The sequence below is a fragment of the Papaver somniferum genome, chromosome 6 (genome assembly GCF_003573695.1).
Source record: "Papaver somniferum cultivar HN1 chromosome 6, ASM357369v1, whole genome shotgun sequence".
In the NCBI taxonomy this organism is placed as follows: Eukaryota; Viridiplantae; Streptophyta; class Magnoliopsida; order Ranunculales; family Papaveraceae; genus Papaver; species Papaver somniferum.
In genome coordinates, this window is record NC_039363.1 from 100,031,954 (window position 1) to 100,051,979 (window position 20,026).

Genomic DNA, 20,026 nt, shown 5'->3' on the forward strand with positions numbered 1-20,026 from the left:
TATTTTTCCTCCCGCTAATATTGGTTTTATCCGAAAACTACGAATTCGGTAATTCTGTTAAATTTGATTTCAGTTACTTATCTTGAAAATTCATCTTTTTATATTCTTTGATAGGCGATTTCCCTATCCACCATTATCATCATCATCATCACCATCATAATCAATCCTCGATTCCTCTTCCAGTGAGTTACAGTCTCATTTACAGAATCGATATCCGTTTTCCTTGTCAATCTTTCTAAAAATCTAAACCCATTTTCAGAACAGAGAGAAAAAACCAATAGAGAAGGTAATTCTCTCTTTCTGAAAAAGGGTTTAAAGGATATACAAATTTTCATTTTCTGAAAAAGGGTTTTCCTTGTTTTTGGATTACAGCTGCAATTGAAGGTAACTGTCTCTATCTGTAATTAGAATCGTTCATTTTCAGCATTCAGAAAACTTGTTTTTGATATGATGGTAAAATTTTTATCTTTTGATTCATAACGACGGTGGAAAATGAACCTTCGTGGAACCAAACAAATTTTTGTTTGGATTCTTTCATTATAAACGTGATTAGAGCTGTCAACGGGGCAAACTAGGGTCAACCCGGACCTAGCTTGCCAAGCCACAGACGGGTTAGGGTCAGCCCTAGGCTTAGTATTGTTCATGTACAAGCCCAAAATCCCAGTCCTAGCCCTAGACGGGTTAGCTCTGACGGGTCGCGGATTGGCTTGTTTTTTTTCTTCTAATTTCTAACATACCACAAAATTGGCTTGTTTTTTTTCTTCTAATTTCTAACATTCCACAAAAAAAGTAGTCCGGAAAGTTTCGAACACTTGACATCGTGGTTGTGAAGTTATCATTTGTCCACCAAGCTAGGTTAACTTGCGTGTCAGGTGCTACTAGTTTATTGTATAAGTATAAAAGATAAAACATCCCATGTATTTAGGTTAGTTAGTCAACTGAACTGACGTAACACTTTATATTATTTTCCACGTTTCCTCTTCCGACGCCGTCTCTCACCATCTCCATCTCAATTTGTTTTTTCTTTTTCTCTGTAAAACCATGGGGATGATAAGATACAGAGATAATTCATTCTCACTTCATCACTTCCCATGTGCATCGACGGTTAACGGATCATTTTTATTTGTTAATGGATATCGCAATCTGCATCTACCATTTTATTCCATCTTCTCACAAAGTCGTAACTCTGTTGACAATTTGTATCTTAGTGGTGGTAGAAAATTGATAGATTAATGTTTAGGATTTGATCTTCCAATTCACATACTAATATGGGTGTTTAATTGTTTATATTTTATGAAGCTAAACAATTAAAGAACTGATTTGAGATTGTTATTTTGTTGATAAAGCAATCATCAGTAAGCAAACAGATTGAATAATTTCATTAGTTATTACTTATGAAGATCTAAAATTAATTGATATGTGAGATACCTTACAATTTATAAAGCAATCAGTAACGAACTCTCACTTGTCAAGAACTATCCGATCTGAAAGGATATATGCAAAATTGACGGGTAATCCGCGGGTTAGCCCTAGCCCGGCTTGTGTTTAATAGGGCTAGATATGACAACCTTAACCCGATCCGTTTAGTCAACGGGCCAAGTCAAGCCGGGTTCAAACAAACCGGGTTAGGATTGATCCGCGAGCCGGGTTAGGAATTGACAGCTCTACACGTGATACAATGTTTGTTGGTGTAGAAAGAAATATCTCCAAAAATGAAAAAGAAGAAACAAACTTTTGTCCTTTAACAGACTTGAACCGTACGTGTTGAATATGAGATTGTTTTGATGTTTACGTGTTCAATTTGAGACCTTGCAAAACTTTAATTTAGCTGTGAATTTTTGGATTCATGTGCTCTGAAAGAAAATTGAAAAACCTGGGGCGTTTTGGATTTCACCCTTATATATGAATGAATGATTCAGTAAATGATCACAGATTCATAATATACATCTTCTCATTCAGAATTTCTGTGAATTGATTACTGTTCATTGCAAGTTCTGATTTTTCAAGAGTGAATTTGATTGATTTTAGGTTACTTTCAGTTTTATTGAATCTTGTAACTCATTTCTTAAGGAAAGAAGCGTTTAGATTCATGGAAGAGTTGAGAGGGGACTGTAAGAAGTCTTCTCCTCCAAATGCACCTCCGTTGCCTGAACCTCGGAGTAGAATTTCTAGTCAGAAGGGTTTGGCGTTGGATGGAAAACCATTGAGGGGATGCAGCTATGTGGCAACAACCACTAAAGGTTTATGGGAACGCATGTTTCATGAAGGTTACAGAACAGATGTTACTATCAATACTGATAATGGTGGTGTCATTTACGCGCACGCTAGTATTCTTGTGAGTCTTACTTCTATATCAAAAGACTGATCTCTGATGCAATAAAAATCTGAATATTTCTTGCAAAGATCATGCATTTACGATGAATTTGTAGCTTAAACTTTTGGTACAGTGCAGTGGATTTTTACATTTAGATTCTCATTTGTGTTTCATTATGTGGTGGTGACAGGGAATTGCTTCTCCAGTAATGAAGTATATGCTAAAGCAATCAAAAAGCCGTGGTCGTCGGAAATCAATATCTGTCAGGGGTGTTCCTCATCAAGCAGTTCGAGCCTTTATCCGTTTTTTGTACTCTTCCTGGTAAGCACTCAATTCTCCTGGCAGTTACTAGTTCATATTTCATCTTATGGTGCCTTTCAAGATGATCTAGGATGATAAAGCTGAAAACTTTTTTTTTTATATTTTTTGTTTCTAGCTATGAGCAAGAGGAGATGAATGAATTCATTCTGCCTTTATTGGTGTTGTCACATGTTTTTGTGGTTCCACCATTGAAGCGAGAATGCGAGCGGCAACTTGAGAATGGCTTACTCACCACAGATAATGTAATTGACATATTTCAACTTTCTCTCCTCTGTGATGCACCCCGCCTCTCCCTTTTCTGTCACCGTTTGATTGCCAAGAGTTTCTTAGTTATCTCCTCCACCGAAGGATGGAAAGTGATGAAGCAAAGCCATCCCATGCTAGAAAAGGAACTTCTAGAGTCTGTGATCGACGCTGATACAGTATGAGTCCACTTACAAACTTCACATTTCCTTTTCTTCACCCTTATATTATGATTGCTGTAACGAAGTCTTAATTTTGATTTTTTCAGAGGAAACAAGACAGATTAAAGAAATTGGATCAGAGGAAGATATATTTACAACTGTACGAAGCTATGGAGGCGCTAGTTCATATATGTAGAGACGGTTGTAGGACAATAGGTCCCCATGACAAAGTTCTCAAAGAGAACCAACCACCTTGTAATTTCGGTGCTTGCAAGGGGCTTGAGACGCTTGTGAGGCATTTCGCAGGTTGCAAGCTTAGAGTCCCAGGAGGCTGTGTTCATTGCAAAAGAATGTGGCAGCTCTTAGAACTACACTCTCGTCTCTGTAGTGAACCAAACGAGTGCAAGGTTCCGTTATGCAGGTAAATATGTTTTCATCAAAACCCGACTCTTCTTATATTTCGCGCATAATACATTGTTTTGACTTAAACTAGTGATCACCACCAGCCAAAATGTTCTGCACACTTCCTATGTTTGGTTCGTTTATTAGCAGTCCCGAGAATAGCATAGACATCTAACAAACCAAGAGAAATGTATTTGCAGGACTTTCAAGGAGAGATTACAACAGCAAAGTAAGAAAGATGAGGTCAAGTGGAAGTTATTGGTGCAGAATATTTTGAGAGCAAAGAAATTATCTGGACCTTCATTCTTTCGATCAGAAACTGACATTTGTGCCTGACACGAGTGTGCCTCTCCTGTAACCAGGTCTCAGAATTTACATACGACTGTCATGTCTTAGGCTTGTAAAAATCCTGGCAGAAGCCGGGTGGTGTTTCCTGTATATCCCTAAAAATATATGAAGCAGAATATCAATTCTCAACTCTTTCTTTATGGAATCACTATAAAATCTTGATAACGCGCAAACAGGGACTTCCAGTAAATCCAGAAGTTACTGGAAGCAGTATAACACAAATCTGAAATTTCGGATTATGATTTCCTGGACAAGAAGTATTGTAAGTCGGACACAAAAATGTTTAGACACCGCTGCTTCATTTCATTTAACAAATACATAATTTCTCTCATATTTAACAGAAAATGTATAACATGCTAACAGGAGCTATAAAATAGAAAGAATCTACTTAGTGTCTTGAAGAGATCGACTATACGAGTAAGGGTTAAAAATCTAAAACTATGTCAAAATTGTGGGGGAGAAAAAACCAATACTGTATCTGCTTGCACATATAAAACAGGTACCCATTGGGTGCTTGAAATCTTCAATGGCATTTCGACTCTGAGAACTATAAAATGCCTCTACAGTGTCTTCATCAGTATGTATTTGCCTTCAGCGGAAGCTGCCAGCCTGTGACTGTTCAATCCTGTGGGGAGTTCACGATTTCACATGATGACAGCTCCTGAACCCACAACCACAACTACGATTTTCCTTTTCCTGTTTCTTGTGACTTCGACTGCCATGGCCTGCTTAGTAAGAGTCGTACTCCCCTCTGCTTGTATAATATGTATAGACTGAAATCAGAGATCTTGCTTCTGATGAGACTCAAGTGCTTCGTTTTCACAGTTTTACGGAGACATCGTATCCCAATCTGGGCTTCCCTGTTCTCTTGTGTTGAATCTATTTAGAACAGGTAAAGAAGTGTTTGCAGGGACTCGGAACGATCTAGAAGCTCCCACCATTGTTCTGTTTTGTAGCTCTCCCACTTCTTTGCATACATGATCCAACACAGAGAGAAAATCTCTAACAATCATGAATACTCTGAACGGATGTGGTTCCTCTTTTGCAGTATCTCCATGAAAATATTCTGTGACCTCCTTTACATGGGATAAAGTTTTTTTCTCATCACCTTTAACTCGAAGGATTTCCTCCTTCGCTTCACTAAGAAACAATTTCATTTCCCCAAAAAACTTCCCCTCGGTTTTTGAATTCTCATTTTGCAATGCCAACTTAACTTTCTCAAGTCCCTTCTCAAGCTTCAAAAGATAGCAGCTTAAGACATCAGAGTCCATTCCAGCTGCTTTCTTAACATTCCCAAGTTCTCTACTTAATGCAGCGACGACCTGCAAACCTTGTTTCTTCACGTCATCTTCTTTCACTCCTGGCTTTGTTTCACTCGGAGGATTTTCCTGAGCACGTTTAGCACTGGCACCTTCGTATCTAATAATCTCTTGTACAACAAAATGGAGCAGCGTTGTCTTTCCATCGGTTCCTTTTATATCTACAAGTTTTAGGAGTGTATCAAGCTTAAAAGCTCTTGCATCACCTCTATTTGTGCCAACATTCATTCGGTTCCCTGTTTGGAGAACAGCTTCTAGAAGTTTTAGGAATAGCCGACTATTTCTCAATTCTCCGCATGCTGCCTGAAAATATGAAATGAATTTACAACATTGCTTTTGGTATGAAGTATATATAAAGTGAGGTGTTGTAACAAAAGGTAAATACAAACAAAACAAACAAACAAGATAAATAAATTGTAACCATCAGTACCTCCAAGGTTTCATAAGATTTTTTCAGGTAGTTTATTTCTGCTTCAAAGTTGGCTCTGTATAGCATGGCGTCAACTCTTCTAAAGGCAAACGGTATATCCAAGACGGCCTTCAGGAATCTCTCTGCAGAACCTAGTTTTGATAAGTCACCATTGTAGTTTATCAGCTTTAGTTCTTCCTCTTTGGTTGGGGCCATTTTCACCAAAGTTTCTAAAAGCTCAGTACCCAAACCTTCAGGATTACCTGGACCAGTAAACATGTCAGGGAATATTTATACCGTGCAAAAACAAAACAAAAAAAAAACAAATAGCAAATTAATCTAGTGTCTGGCAATACAATGTGTTGAGACATGGTAAAAACTACGGGAAGGAATTTTAACTGCATTCTTACTTTGGACCGAAATATGAGGGGAAGTGAGAAATCCACTATCCAATGCCGGTGGTCAGTATAAAACTATTGCTAGTAACAAAGCAAAGGTAGTGATACACGAGATCCCTATTTGAAAGTCATTGAAGTTTAGCTTGAAACAGCAGTTCCATGAGACAACTATGTCAGAAAGCACAATCCAGACTTCCCTGTTTTTGCAATTCTTGGACAATTCAAGATGACCAGCCACAGTAAAACTATCTTGATGCATATGACTTTAAGAATAAGTCGTTCCTTAAGAGTGACCACGCAAGTAAGCTCAACATACCTAAACATACTCCTCTTTTGTCATGACACTTACAGCAAGAAATTATTTTCCGTGCGGAGATGATAGCAAAATTATTACTTCCACTTGTATGTAGATGAAAACAGACATGAGCATTCTTGGTAAGAAACCAAGTTCCCAAACAGATACTCGTATGACCCCGTCCCCACCCCATTTGTTGCCACACAGTTGATTAAATACAACCATCCAGTGTTCTTTACTTCTAGGTAACTAATAAAACAAGATAACAGAACTAACAAATGAAGAAATGAAGAAATCAGGATACTTACCATCTAGAAGTGCTTCAGAAACTTCATCTTGTGTAACATTCAATGCCCTTAAAAGTATAGCTATGTTCTGTGACTTCTTTGGGTCCAACACCTGGTTTTCTTTTGGAACAGGAGGAAAACTTGATCTTCGGTTTGATTCAGTTGGAGCTTGATTCTGCCCAAAAAGGGTCTCTATCATATCCTCATTCACTCTACATATCAAGTAAACAATATGTTAAGACATGACAGCCACTCAATATCTGAGGTTACTGAGAATAATTGACATAGAACCTTTAAAGTAATTTACGCTACTTACTGAAATGATCCAGAATTCAACTGATCCCACACCATCACTCGATCTGAAGTCGCTCGTACTTTATCCCAATGCAAAGGCCTTAGCTTTGGTCTACCACCATCACCATCTTCTACCTCATTATGTTCCTCTACGGCAGGTGATGGGATATCAGCTCGAACTGCCAGCTTAGGCGTAGGCGCCACAAACTGCGTCCTAGGTACTGTTGGATCTTTTGCTTCTAAAGATCTTGCAGTTCCTAGGGGTGGTGGAGGCGGTGGTGGCCGTGGTGGCAGTGGAACCGAGCTACTTCTCAAATTTCTTGGACTTGTATCATTTACAACCTTAGGAACCATTAAATTAGGTGGTGGCCCTGGTGGAGATTGATACTTTGTATTCCTTCTCGGAACTTGATTCCGTGGAGGTTGTAGTATTGGTGGTGGTGGAGGTGGAGGTGGTGCTTGTCTCAGCTCAGACAATTTCACATCAGGAGAAGACGAAATCGAAAGACGGGATTTCGGAGACGATCTCTTAGAATGAGGAGTAGTACTAATAACACTAGACTTAAAACTACCAAAGAAAATCCCACGAGTAATCGGAGGACTCTCACCAACAGCTTCATTCTGAGGACTATAAAATGTATCTTCTGATGACATTGCAGAAGGAGATGTTCTGTATGGAGCTTCATATGATATATTCGGAGGCGAGGAATCGCCACCAAGTGGATTTCTAGTCAATGGTGGTAATGGTTGTAATTCAGGACTTGGATGATTCAATTCTGATCTACGAAGTGATTGCAATTTATGATATGGTGAACCATTACTATAATTATTAGTATCAGAAGAATTAGAATTACTGACTCTTCGATTCGAAGCTGGTTCCATTGTACCTAAATAGAGGAATTCAGAAGTGGGTGGCATTGATTCTTGCTGTTGCTGTTGTGAATTTCTTGTTCCAACAAGTTTTTGTGATGATGATTCAGTGGAATGTTTATGCCTATGTTTATACAAAAAAAATGCTAAAGCAGATAACATACCTAATGTTACAATCCCAACTGAAATTGCTACTGCAACTTTTTTAGTTGGATTTGCTGAAGTTGCAACTGGAACCTGTGGAGATACATTTAATGGTGATGGAGTAGTTGGATTAGTTGTTGGGGTTTGATCTGGGGGTGTGGTTTGTGTCCCATTTGGGGTTTCTGGAAAGAATGGTTGCTTTGATGGGTCTGGAATTTGTGCTGCTGTTGAAGGTGGTGGTTCTGTGGTGGTTGCTGGTGGTGTTGTGGCCGGAAACAATGGTTGATGTAGAATTCTTCTGTGAATTTCCATACCCAGAAGCTCAATCTCTGTATAACTTTGTGAAAGATCTAAAATTAGTGAAGAAATAATTAATAAAAATAAGATTTTTTTTGTTGCCTTCATTTTGGTGGGGGATTGAATGAATGAATCAGTAAACTTGGGGTTTGTAAATCTGGGTTGCTTGTTTTTGTTTTACTGACAGAAAAGAAGGTTCTGTATTTTGTCTGCAAATTTTTAATGAGGAAAGGGGAAGAAAGAAGGGAGAGTGGCAGTAAAGATTCTGGTGCTTTCGTTTTCTCTTCTAGCTTTTTTTTTTTTTTTTTTTTTTTTTTTTTTTTTTGATTTAGCTTTATGTCAGGTTTATATTATTAATTTGTTGTATGGAATTTGGGGATGATGAATGGTAATGTAGTGGAATTTTTAAACTTTTTATCAGAAAAAGAAATCATAACCATAATTATGCTTCTTCATCTCTGCATAATTAAGTCACGGACAGACTCATGGGAGTTGAAAGGTTGTTGTTGGTTGTATACCATTCATCTAAATATTTGATTTTCTTGAGAAAACCATGGTTTTGGGTTTTGCTTTATGTCAAACCAACAAAGATGAGTGATCAAGAAAATTATTGGTTTAATCTGTTCATAATACATTTTGTTTACTCTAAACTCTGTGTCTGTGGGGGTGTTAACCAACAATTTTAACATTCATTTTTCGTTTGGTTTATCCACAGTGGTGAATAAATCAATCTTTGTCGAGGACCATAAGAAAAGGAGATTTTGATGAATGAACACCAACAAATATTGTGGAGGAGGACCATCACACCACAGTTGGTGTTGCTCCCCAAATTTGCATGCACGATGCAAAGTAAAGATGCTTGCGTAAAGACAACTTGCAACAAATATAAGCCCAAATAGCATGCTTGTGCATCTCTATTTCTTTGAATATCTGTCGGTAAATCGGATATCGACCTCTTTCTTGCAACAATGAGAGGAGAAAGAATGTGAAAAACAGGAAGCGCTGTAGCTTGTAGTCTTAGGTATGTGTTTTGTTGCGTGGAGAATCAAGTCACTAAATTGTACGCACCACCAAAGTGTTGGGTGTCTTTTTTGAGGAAAATGACAAGTTATTGGAATTTGGATGCTGGTAGTGTGTCCACTAAAGTCAAAAATCACTTTATTTATCGACGAGACTGCTGGTTAAAGTCGGTGGGGGCAATTGTGGAACATATTACGCTAGCATTCACGAAATAGGGAATATTTTGGGGTTAAAAATGTAATTCGATGACTGTGACTATTTTGTCTCTGTATCTTAGGAAAATGGTCATCGATATTCTTTCTGACCTTGATCCCCCGAATCCGGTCTGATTTAATGTTTTTTTATGATCCACGATTCTTTCTTTCTTACACTTGACATTGTTTGCCTATCTCGAACACCACAATCCCATCATCGTGCGGATTTATCCTGGCCGCCCTAGGCAATAGGCTTGGTCACTTTTGCACAATGACACCAATTTTTCATATGAGTTTTTACTCGTTCATTCCAATCATGTTTTAAAAATATTTGGACAATTGATCAAATTTCTTATATCAGTTTTGGTATTGTTTTGATCATAGTCTCTCTTCTGAGTTGTCTTTTTTGGCTTCCGTGTAACGGTCCCAAATGAAGTTTTTTCTTTTTCTTGAGAAAAGAACATGCTTTAGGTTTTTTTTTTTTTTTACTAAAAAACACACCCATATATTAAGAAAACATAGAGTTATAGATTTCGTTTAGATTCTCCTTTCTAATAAAAGAGTTCAACAAAGAAGGAATAAAGACACGACTCTAGCTACATAGATGAGAATCATACAAAAAGCGTAGGTACGATAATCCACAACTTTATACTAACTGTTAGCTCGCTGCGCTGGCCTCATTTTCCAAGAAAATGTCTTTTTAAGTTAACTTCCACTCAAGTTGGATCGAGCCTTGCTTATGATTTAGGTCATTCGGACATAACGGCCACCTTCTGTTTAGTTCTTTTTTCTTAATTATAAGATTAATTAGACAAAATCGGTATGTTTTTGAGGTAGTAAAAGTGAATTTGGGATCTGGGTTGGTTCACTGTAAAGATGAAACAAAAGCTAGAGTTGAATAATAATAATAATATATTCATAATGAGAAATCCACACACTACTACACAGGTTGGTGCCTGCCTTTGGTGTGGTGGGCGTAATTATAAATCCACATGATGACTTTGGACAGAACGGAATCATGTAAAGTGTCGAACAAAACTTTGAGGAACCCCTAATTATTAAAACCTTCTATCATCTACTCTCTTTCATTTTATATTGTCCAACTCACTTCATCTAGACTGAAGCTAACACCGGTCATGGGGATTTATTTTTTGATTAATGTTGGCCTGTTGGGCACGTAGAGGTTAGTAACATTGTAAAATTGTCCGGTGGCGCACACTTAATGATCCGGAGGAAAGATGTATAAGCATCTTCCAAAACAAAATCAAAACTAGGCTACAAACTACAACAGCAATGCAAACACGCATAAATTTTTGGACTCCTACCTTTCTCATAATATAGGAATTTCTGCCTTATAACATAAGCCCAAATCTAAAAGTCATAGAAATACAGAAAGCCACTAGTGAACCCCGATATTCAGCAGTGGTTGGTCAAATAAAATATAAGTAATGGTTTGTCATTTTCTAATACCGAGGTCTTTTTAGCACAATTGGTTCCAGAGTTGGCAGAAAACTCTGCAGTGAAGGTGCTCGGGCGGGAGCAATCCAAGGATGGGTGACCTCCCGGGAAATTACTGCTGAATTACCGCAGCGATGCCCGTTGAAAATCCCACACTGTCGGATATCTGCACTGGCTAAATGGGGACAATATCGGTGGAGGGACGGGTCGTTACAATCAAAAAGAAATTCAACTTCGACTCTTCTTGGATTTCTTTCAATTATAAATCCGGGTATGGGCTAGTTTGAGATATCTATGGTAATGCGGTGGAGCTATTGCTACCACCTCTTGGACGGAATAATTTAGATGGCTGTCTAGCCAAAAAAATTTTTGGCAAGTTCTTGTTTTAATAAAATTTTCCAAAAATAAAAACATCACAACAAGAATTGGAATCTTCAGAGAAGCCAATGTTGAAAAAGCAAAAGTATTTGGTCTTCTTCAAGCAACTTACTAGGTAAATGATATGGGTTTAGCAGATTTTTAGGTGGAGGGAGATTTCTAATGGAGAAATGAGTCAGGTACTCTTGAGGTCTTTAAAATCATGGGAACTTGTGGTCACTTTTAGGGTTTTTTTCTTCATAAAACAGGTGACAGAGATTGCAGACAACTTATCCAAAGGCAAGAAAGAATGATCTCGGTCAGCAATGGAACATCATGTCGGCCTTTTTTTGAATGCTATGTTTTTAGGCAAACAAAATTTAATTTTTGCAACACCATTTCAATCTAGTTTATTTTCGATTTGTGAAACTGAGAGACCTAACCTGTTGGAGGATATTTGTATTCAGACCGTGACGCTGAAATATGGGACTCCAATAGGTTGGCATGACCTCTGTAATCTCTTCTGGTTTTTTAATACAATGTTTAATTCACAAACACACACGAAAAAAACAACTAACAGACCTACGATCTGAGTTTTAATACTCACTAGTATTTAAATCCTAACAAAGGAAGTACGCATTTAAACCTAGATAGTATTAACTCAACTGCAAAGATCCTACAAGACTTGTTCTTGTTGGAATTCGGTTCATCTACAGTCGGGTATATACTAGGTTTACCTTGTTAAAACAATCTTATATACAGTTTCGTAACAGAACAATAAATTGTTCAAGGATTGTCCATATAGTTTCTCAAACGAAAAAATTGGTGGTGTACTAGTTACCTTCTCCTTTTCAACACCAGAAATTTGTTAACGAAAAAAATGCAATCTTGTAGAAAATAACGCAACCTAGTCCACTTTAAACAATGCATTGTATTAATCCACTACAAACACTAGCCTGCTATCATACTTCGGATTGAAATTTAGTTGAGACTGATTTGACCCTCCGGGCAGTTCAGCTTCAATCGTGCTACTTACGTCTCTTGGATCTCGCAAGACCCTACGCACTTGGTTCCCATAATTGACGTCCTTTACATGCCTATGAGTTTTTCATCCGTAGTGAAGATATTTAACTATTCCACCTCTAACAAATTGCATGTTGATTTATCTCAAAAAGATATACAATCAAGTGGAAATATTTTTGCATATGAGGGATCTTCAAGCATAAAAATATATTAAGAAAACCTCAACAGTTAGGATAACTTACTCTCTTCAAAAGGTTATAGTGATGACTAATCGATTATATCTCACAAGATCAATCTTGATCACATATGAAACTTGTGGAATTAGAAATTTTGAGACGAAGAGAGCTTTGTAGTTTCTTTCAATCTTATTCCTTGGTCGATAATTATTGAAAGGTTTTATATATCAGAAGAGATGAACCTTAGAATGGACAAGAACTACGAAGATCAAGATAAGATTTTGAATATCAAGAACTATTAGGTAAAAGATAGTCTGACCAGGCTTCACGAATCCCTTAGTGAATACTTCTCAACTAGGATGACTCTAACTATAACTATGACACATGTTAGAGGACTCTTAGGAGTAAGTTCCTTGGCTTGGATGGGGCATTTAGTTCATGTCGCTATTCCTGGATCGCTCGGTCGAACTCACAAGTTTTGTTATCTCAAGCATGTTTTCAATGTTAACAACACAAAACTATATCTTGATTTCTAGTCTACTAAAGTCAAGTCTCGGAATAGGGTTACAGTATGGTAATTGAGTATCAGACATCACTGGATAACTCTCGAAGATTGAAGACTGAAGAACAAACGAAGACATTTACGAGATTTTCATCAACAAAGAAGTATGTGAAGACTAACCTATCATATTTATTCACGCATTTACCATTTTATCTTATGTGACTATGTCGTATGACTTTAGTAGATTTAATAAATTTAGAGTTCAAGCTTGTCTTGGTTAAACTCTTTAATTATGATTCAAGCCACGGATGTTCATAAATCCTTAGCAATATTAGTTAGAACAATTTATTTATTATTCATAAACTATTTTTGTTTATATTGATCATTTGTAAATCTTCCAAGCAACAATGTGTATTGTCTATGGATATTAGGAATGTTTCGAATTAAGAAATGAGGGAAAAAAACTGTTTGGTGCTAGGTATACATACTTGTATGTTTACCAAATTCAGTCTGAGTTCCGTGAATTGTATAGGTTTGCAAACTCGATTTGCGAACCCATCACATCTGAGTTCGAAATGAGGACCCTGTTTGCAAACCTCTACTGTTTGAATTTCAAGAACTGCCAAGATTTGCAAACCCGGTTTGCAAACAATTGTGGCCTGAGTTTTGATAATTGCCAAGGTTTGCAAACCTTTGTGCTCTGACTTCGCAAACTGTTAGAGGTTTGAAAACTCATCCAGTTCCAGTATTAGCATAAGTACACGAACTATTCTATATGATTATGTTTGAATTTGCTACAACTATCATAGATACTTTCACGACAACTTTATTCATTAAATCACTTTATGTTTATGGATCATTGATTAAGTCTTGAGTATTATTGAACAACGCTATGTGCTTGTAATTTCAGAGGCTACTGAGCTGCTATGGACTATCACTGTGTACGGTTCCAGAATCCTGGACCATAATGTATATTCTTCCGTGTAATTTTAATGCAGTCGACTCACATGCTTACATGAATTCCTAGTAAGAATTTCATCTAAATTGAGAAAGTGTTTGCCTGAATTCCAAGCTACGCTAGCTTGAATTCAAAGCTACCTAGAGCCTTGAAAATCTATAAATAGAGAGACTCTTGGAACTGGATTTCTTAGTCTGTGTCACTCTTTCGTCCTAGTTTCTAAGCTAGAGTTGTTCTCTAAAACCTAGGTTTCCTCTGAGAAACATAATTAGGGTACGACTTTGAAGACTTCACTTAGTGAATCGCGAAGCCCCGTCAGATAATGTTTTATAGGATATTTCTTGAATCCAGATTTTGTTCTTATTCGATCTTTGATGTTTTTGTAATCTTGGATTAAGAACAAGATAAATAGAAATTACAAAGTTCTTTTACGTCTCATAATTTGTGATTCCTCGGGGTAGAGATCTAAAGTCTTCTTTGATTTGTTTGGATTGTTCTTGAGAGGTGGTTAGTAATCCAGGTTTCTCATTTAACTGAGTGAAAGTGTTCCAGATTTGTGAGGTTTTGTGAACTTTGCCTGCTGCAAATAGATTTACAAACCTAGATTGAAACATATCAAAAGGGAAATCAAATAGGGTTGCATGTTAGAGGAATATTGGTATCTAAAGTCTTCACTGAGGTTGAAGCAACTCTTAGGCTGTAAAGGACGTAAGCTAGGGAATCAAGTGCGCAGAATCTTGCAAGGTTCAAGAGGCGTAAAGAACACCTTGGAGGGTGAATCCGGTATCAACCACATTACATCCCGAAGTATGAAAATATGCTAGTGTCTATAGTGGTTTAATACAGTGTGGTGTTCAAAGATGGACGAGGTCTCGGGATTTTTCTTCTTGTGCAGTTTTCCTCATTAACAAACTTTTTGGTATCCTATGTTTTTCTTTTCCGCATTATATCGTTTATCTTTATACTAGAAATAACACAAGTAGTATGTGGATTACCGCAGCGATGCCCGTTGAAAAGAAAGAGAAAACTCTATATACAATCTTCTTCAAGGATATTTATAATGACACGTCCCTCCACCGATACTGTCCCCACTTAGCCACTGCAGTTATCCAGCAATGTGGGGTTTTTAACGGGCATCGCTGCGGTAATCCAGCAGCAACTTTCCGGGAGGTCACCCATCCCTGGATTGCTCCCGCCCGAGCACGCTTAACTGCAGAGCTTTCTTCCAACTCTGGAGCCAATTATGCTAAAAAGGCCACGGTATTAGGAAATGACAAACCATTACTTGTATTACGTTCGGCCAACCACTGCCGAAATCGGGGTATTACAATACCACCACCTTAAATTAGAGTCGTCCTCGGCTGCTGAATATATATTCAAACCCTGATCTCCGACGTTCCTTGCCCCTCATGGGAAGCACCTGGAACAACCCCGTCCAGCGTGCCTTCCCACCCTAGGAAGGTGACCCGTCGTCGGCTCTGATACCATTTGTAATGACCCGTCCCTCCACCGATACTATCCCCACTTAGCTATTACGGTTATCCGGCAGTGTGGGGTTTTCAACGGGCATCGCTGCGGTTATCCAGTAGCAACTTCCCAGATGGTCACCCATCTTTAGATTGTTCTCGCCCGAGCACGCTTAACAGCAAAGTTTTCTGCCAACTCTAGAGTCAATTGTGCTGAAAATTCCTCGGTGTTAGGAAAGGACAAACCATTACTTATATTCTGTTCGGCCAACCACTGCCGAAATCGGGGTATCACAATACCACCACCTTAAATTGGAGCCGTCCTCGGCTCCTGAATATATATTCAAGCCCTGATCTCCGACGTTCCTTGCCCCTGATGAGAAACACCTGGAACAACCCTGTCCAGCGTGCCTTCCCACCCTCGGTAGCTTACAATCAACACAGAGTTCGTGAACTAGTTTCTATGTTTATGAATTAATTTGACACCAAGTAAACTCAACTTATGAATTTCAAATGATCATGTAAGCGTATAAGAAGTTTGCGCTGAATTACAAAAAAGAATATGCACCAGCGTATTTATCGATATGAGCTTTATGCTCCAAACGTTTAGCCTAAGAACAACGGTTAAGTTATCATGAGCCACGAATCAATCATGGAGTTCAATAACTGTTAAAGACTACATCAGTTTGTGAATTGTCCAAACCATTTTGTGCAGAAATTATAGTCTCGTAGTTCAAGAACTCTATAAGTTTGCAAACTTTCCAAATCAGTTCGTGTCCTCAAGTTACAAAAAAGTGACCAAAACCTCTTAAAATCAACCAGTTCTCCTACTGACCTAATCAGTTCGTGTACTTGAGGATTGAAAAGTGTACAGGAATATCTCAAAATCAACCAGTTGGCCAACTGACCAGATATGTTTGTGTGCGTGAGCTAATATGAGATTTATTCATCAAGTATACTATCAATAAGCTCAAAATTCGTATATTGACCAAATCATTTCATGAACATGAATACAACTTTATGTCCTATACGAACTTATTACACAATTAAAATATGTTGAATAATTATCAACGTATTATTCAGTAAGTTATTTAGAATTTCAATTGCTTGAAATATAATTTGATATTCATCAATTACTAGTCTGACTTCGAAATTTCTTCTTTACAATTTTCATCATAATACTTAAGTCATACGACATTCTCTTAGTAGATAGAATGGTAAAAAAATGAGTAAATAGGATAATCAGTCTTTACATACCTAATTTGTTTATGAAGTTTTCATAGATATCTCTGTTGTTCTTGGGTCTTCAATTTTCAAGGCCAATTGGTGAATTATGATACTTAACCACGTGCTTTATTCCTAGTCCGAGACTGACATTAGTAGGCTATAAATCAGGAGTTTTTGATTAATTAAATCTAACAACAAACTTGACATACAAAAACTTGTAAGTTTGACCAAGGTTGATGCCTTAACAATACCTGCAGCTGAAGAGTCAATATTGATCTTGAAAACCAATTTTTTTTATACACATTGTAGAATGGTTTAAGCAACAATTTATCACTCTTGTGTCCAAAGCTTTTTCAGTGAGAGCAAGAGGTGGGTTTTCAAGGATAATCAACCTCACGTCGTACTTCTTATCATCGGTTTGAAACGGTAGCTTAGCTGGATATGTGCAATTAAATTCACTATCTACATAAACCCTATCAAATATTAAAAAAGCGGGGCCCTAACAACTACATCTAATATTTCGCTTAGCAATATGTATGAACTAACTTCAATATACTTTCAAGAGAATCAACTAGACAGTGAGACTCAATCTTAAGAAAAGTATATCAAAGAGTTATATCTCAATTTCTCAATTCAATCTGCAATCAAACAAATAGGAATTTGCGAGCCCAATTAAATATAAGAAATAACTTGGACGGTATCAAAAACCAATATCCAAGTGTCAATCAATTTAATCAACAACCAAAGGTTGGATTTACAATCGATTGAACTTACACACAACCTGTGATATTTCAATTATATAAACAAATATAATGCATAAAAGAAATAACATAGACACCAGAAGTTTTGTTAACGAGGAAACCACAAATGTAGGAAAACCCCGAGACCTAGTCCAGATTTGAACACCATACTATATTAATCCGCTACAGACACTAGCCTACTCCAAGTTAACTTCAGACTGGAATGTAGTTGATCCCTAACCAATCTCACACTGATCAAGGTACAGTTGCGCTCCTTACGTCTCTGAACCCCAGCAGGACTCTACGCACTTGATTCCCTTAGATGATCTCACCCACAACTAAAAGTTGCTACGATCCAAAGTCGAAGACTTGATAAACCAATCCATATCACACAAAAAAGTCTATTGAATAAAAAAATCTGTCTCCCACGGATATACCTATGAGCTTTGTTCCGTCTTTTGATAAATCTAGGTGAACAAGAACCAATTAATATACCAGACTTATATTCCGAATAACAGCCTAGAAATATCAATCACCTCACAATAATCTTAATCGTATGGTAGCGAAACAAGATATCGTGGAATCACAAACGATGAGACGAAGATGTTTGTGACTAGTTTTTATCTTGCCTATTGGAGATTAAATTTCGAGCAAATCTTAGAGAAGATAGTACTCAATCACGATAGAAAACAACAAGATCTGAACACCCAACTATGGAGAAAATAGTTGGGTCCGGCTTCACAATCCCAATGAAGTCTTCAAGTCGTTAACCTAAGGTTTTGGAAAAACCTAAGGCTAAAGGAGAATCAACTCTAGTCACAAATAGTATCACACAAGAGGTGTAGGGATTAGGTTTCCCAGTTGTTAGAGTTCTCTTTTATATAGTCTTAAAATTAGGGTTTGTAACCAATGTTACCTTGGTAACAAATCATTCAATATTCACCGTTAGATGAATACCTGATTAGACTCAAGCTAATATATTTCAACCGTTTGATCGAACTTAGCTTGTTACACACAAATGAAAAGTGACTTCATTTAGATATGAGTAACCGTACCTAATTGTGTACACCTTGTTGGCTTAACAATAGTTAACCGAAGATAGCCATATGAACACTTTCATATCAACCATATTCATCTTAATCATAACTAGTTCAAATGACTCAAATGAAACTAGTTCTAGAGTTGTTCAATTATTTATATTCTCATAGAAGTATACAAGACACAATTGAAGCATAATCGATTTTGATTCACTCGAATAAAGTCATGAACATTATATACACATTTTGTAAAGGATTGAATTCCTTATTATATAAGTAAATTAGTTCATGAACAAATAGATTTTAGAACTTAACCTACTCAACTATGCATACAAGTACGCATACCTAAGTAGCCGTACTAAGTTTGGGTTCGCCAGTATGCGAACGAGTATGCATACCACTAAATATAAACCAAACTCAGCAGAAATTCCCGGAACCTGAACCTCACGTACGCATACCATAGTTGCCAGACTTTCATTAACCAACCAGTATGCACACGGGTATGCATATTATGGTTCCCGGACTTCGATTACACATATGCAAATATGCATATTGTGATTATATCCAATTGTTCTAAACTCTCATTTCAACCAGTTGCTAGAGTTCTCCTTTATATAGTCTTCAAATCAGGGTTTGCAATCAATGTTACCTTGGTAACAAAGCATTCAATATTCACCGTTAGATGAAAACCTGATTAGACTCAAGCTAATATATTTCAACTGTTAGATCGAACTTAGCTTGTTACACACAAATGAAAAGTGACTTCATTTAGATACGAGTAATCGTGCCTAAATGTGTACACCTTGTTGGCTCAACAATAGTTAACCGAAGTTAGCCATATGAACACTTTCATATCAACCATATTCATCTTAACCATAACTAGTTCGAATGACTCAAATGAAACTAGTTATAGAGTTGTTCAATTTTTTATATTCTCAAAGAAGTATACAAGACACAATTGAAGAAAAATCGATTTTGATTCACTCGAATAAAGTCATGAACATTATATCCAAGGTTTTCAAAAAATTGCATTCCTTATTACATAAATGTATTAGTTCATGAAAAAATCGGTTTTCGAACTTAACCTACTAAAGTATCCAGACTAAGTTTGGGTTCGCCAGTACGCGAATGGGTATGCATACCATTAAATATAAAACAAACTCAACAGAAATTCCCGGAACCTGAACCTCACGCCAGTACGCGTACCAGTATGCATGCCATAGTTCCCGGACTTTCATTAACCAACCAGTTCGCATACGGGTATGCATACTATGGTTCATGGACTTGGATTACATATATGCAAGTACGCATACTGTGCTTATATCCAATTTTTCTAAACTCTCATTTCAACCATTGAAACATTCTCGGAAGACGACAATAGCTGTCTCACACAAACTATTGACTTCAAAGTAATTTTCAAGTGATCGAATGATCAATACGAAACATTCCGAGTCTACACCAAATGATTGTCTCACACAAATCATGTAAGATTTTACCAGGCGATTTTCACATGATCATCTTTTGACTTTCGTCAAGAATATAAGATGAACTTGGTTAAAGAGAAAGCTTACCAACACATATTTCGAGAAATATGTAAGCGAGTTAAACTCGGCTCGAAACATCAAATGTGCATAATTTAAGCCTATATATCTATACGACTTTTGTCTCAAATAGGAGATGGAGTGAATAGACTTTTGAGTGATAGATGAGTTCAAGTCTCCACATACCTTTTGTTGATGAAGTTCCATAAGCTCCCCTTAGTAGTT

General features: G+C 37.2%; 2 protein-coding genes across 2 annotated transcripts; one reads left to right on the plus strand and one right to left on the minus strand.

The window, feature by feature from the left end:
- Window positions 1-137: 137 nt before the first annotated feature.
- Window positions 138-3,937, plus strand: LOC113288575 (BTB/POZ and TAZ domain-containing protein 4-like). Its single transcript, XM_026537652.1, has 6 exons — window positions 138-384; window positions 2,071-2,335; window positions 2,505-2,635; window positions 2,751-3,057; window positions 3,147-3,460; window positions 3,642-3,937. The coding sequence occupies exons 2-6, from the start codon at window positions 2,090-2,092 to the stop codon at window positions 3,775-3,777; spliced, it is 1,134 nt and encodes a 377-aa protein (XP_026393437.1). The 5' UTR covers window positions 138-384; window positions 2,071-2,089; the 3' UTR covers window positions 3,778-3,937.
- Window positions 3,938-4,071: 134 nt separating this feature from the next.
- Window positions 4,072-8,627, minus strand: LOC113288574 (formin-like protein 6). The gene is made up of 4 exons (XM_026537651.1): window positions 6,814-8,627; window positions 6,519-6,709; window positions 5,539-5,780; window positions 4,072-5,411 (listed from the first exon to the last, which is right to left on the minus strand). Exons 1-4 carry the CDS (start codon window positions 8,208-8,210, stop codon window positions 4,617-4,619), a joined length of 2,625 nt encoding a protein of 874 aa, XP_026393436.1. The 5' UTR covers window positions 8,211-8,627; the 3' UTR covers window positions 4,072-4,616.
- Between the last annotated feature and the right edge of the window lie 11,399 nt (window positions 8,628-20,026).

Excerpts from the sequence above, each read along its gene's own strand:
- LOC113288575 (XM_026537652.1), top strand. The coding sequence starts at position 2,090 with ATGGAAGAGTTGAGAGGGGACTGTAAGAAGTCTTCTCCTCCAAATGCA. Across the intron at positions 3,058-3,146 it reads CTGTGATCGACGCTGATACA|AGGAAACAAGACAGATTAAA; the intron begins GTATGAGTCCAC and ends TGATTTTTTCAG. Across the intron at positions 3,461-3,641 it reads TGCAAGGTTCCGTTATGCAG|GACTTTCAAGGAGAGATTAC; the intron begins GTAAATATGTTT and ends ATGTATTTGCAG.
- LOC113288574 (XM_026537651.1), bottom strand. The coding sequence starts at position 8,210 with ATGAAGGCAACAAAAAAAATCTTATTTTTATTAATTATTTCTTCACTA. Across the intron at positions 6,710-6,813 it reads TTGAATTCTGGATCATTTCA|AGTGAATGAGGATATGATAG; the intron begins GTAAGTAGCGTA and ends CTTGATATGTAG. Across the intron at positions 5,412-5,538 it reads AATCTTATGAAACCTTGGAG|GCAGCATGCGGAGAATTGAG; the intron begins GTACTGATGGTT and ends TCATATTTTCAG.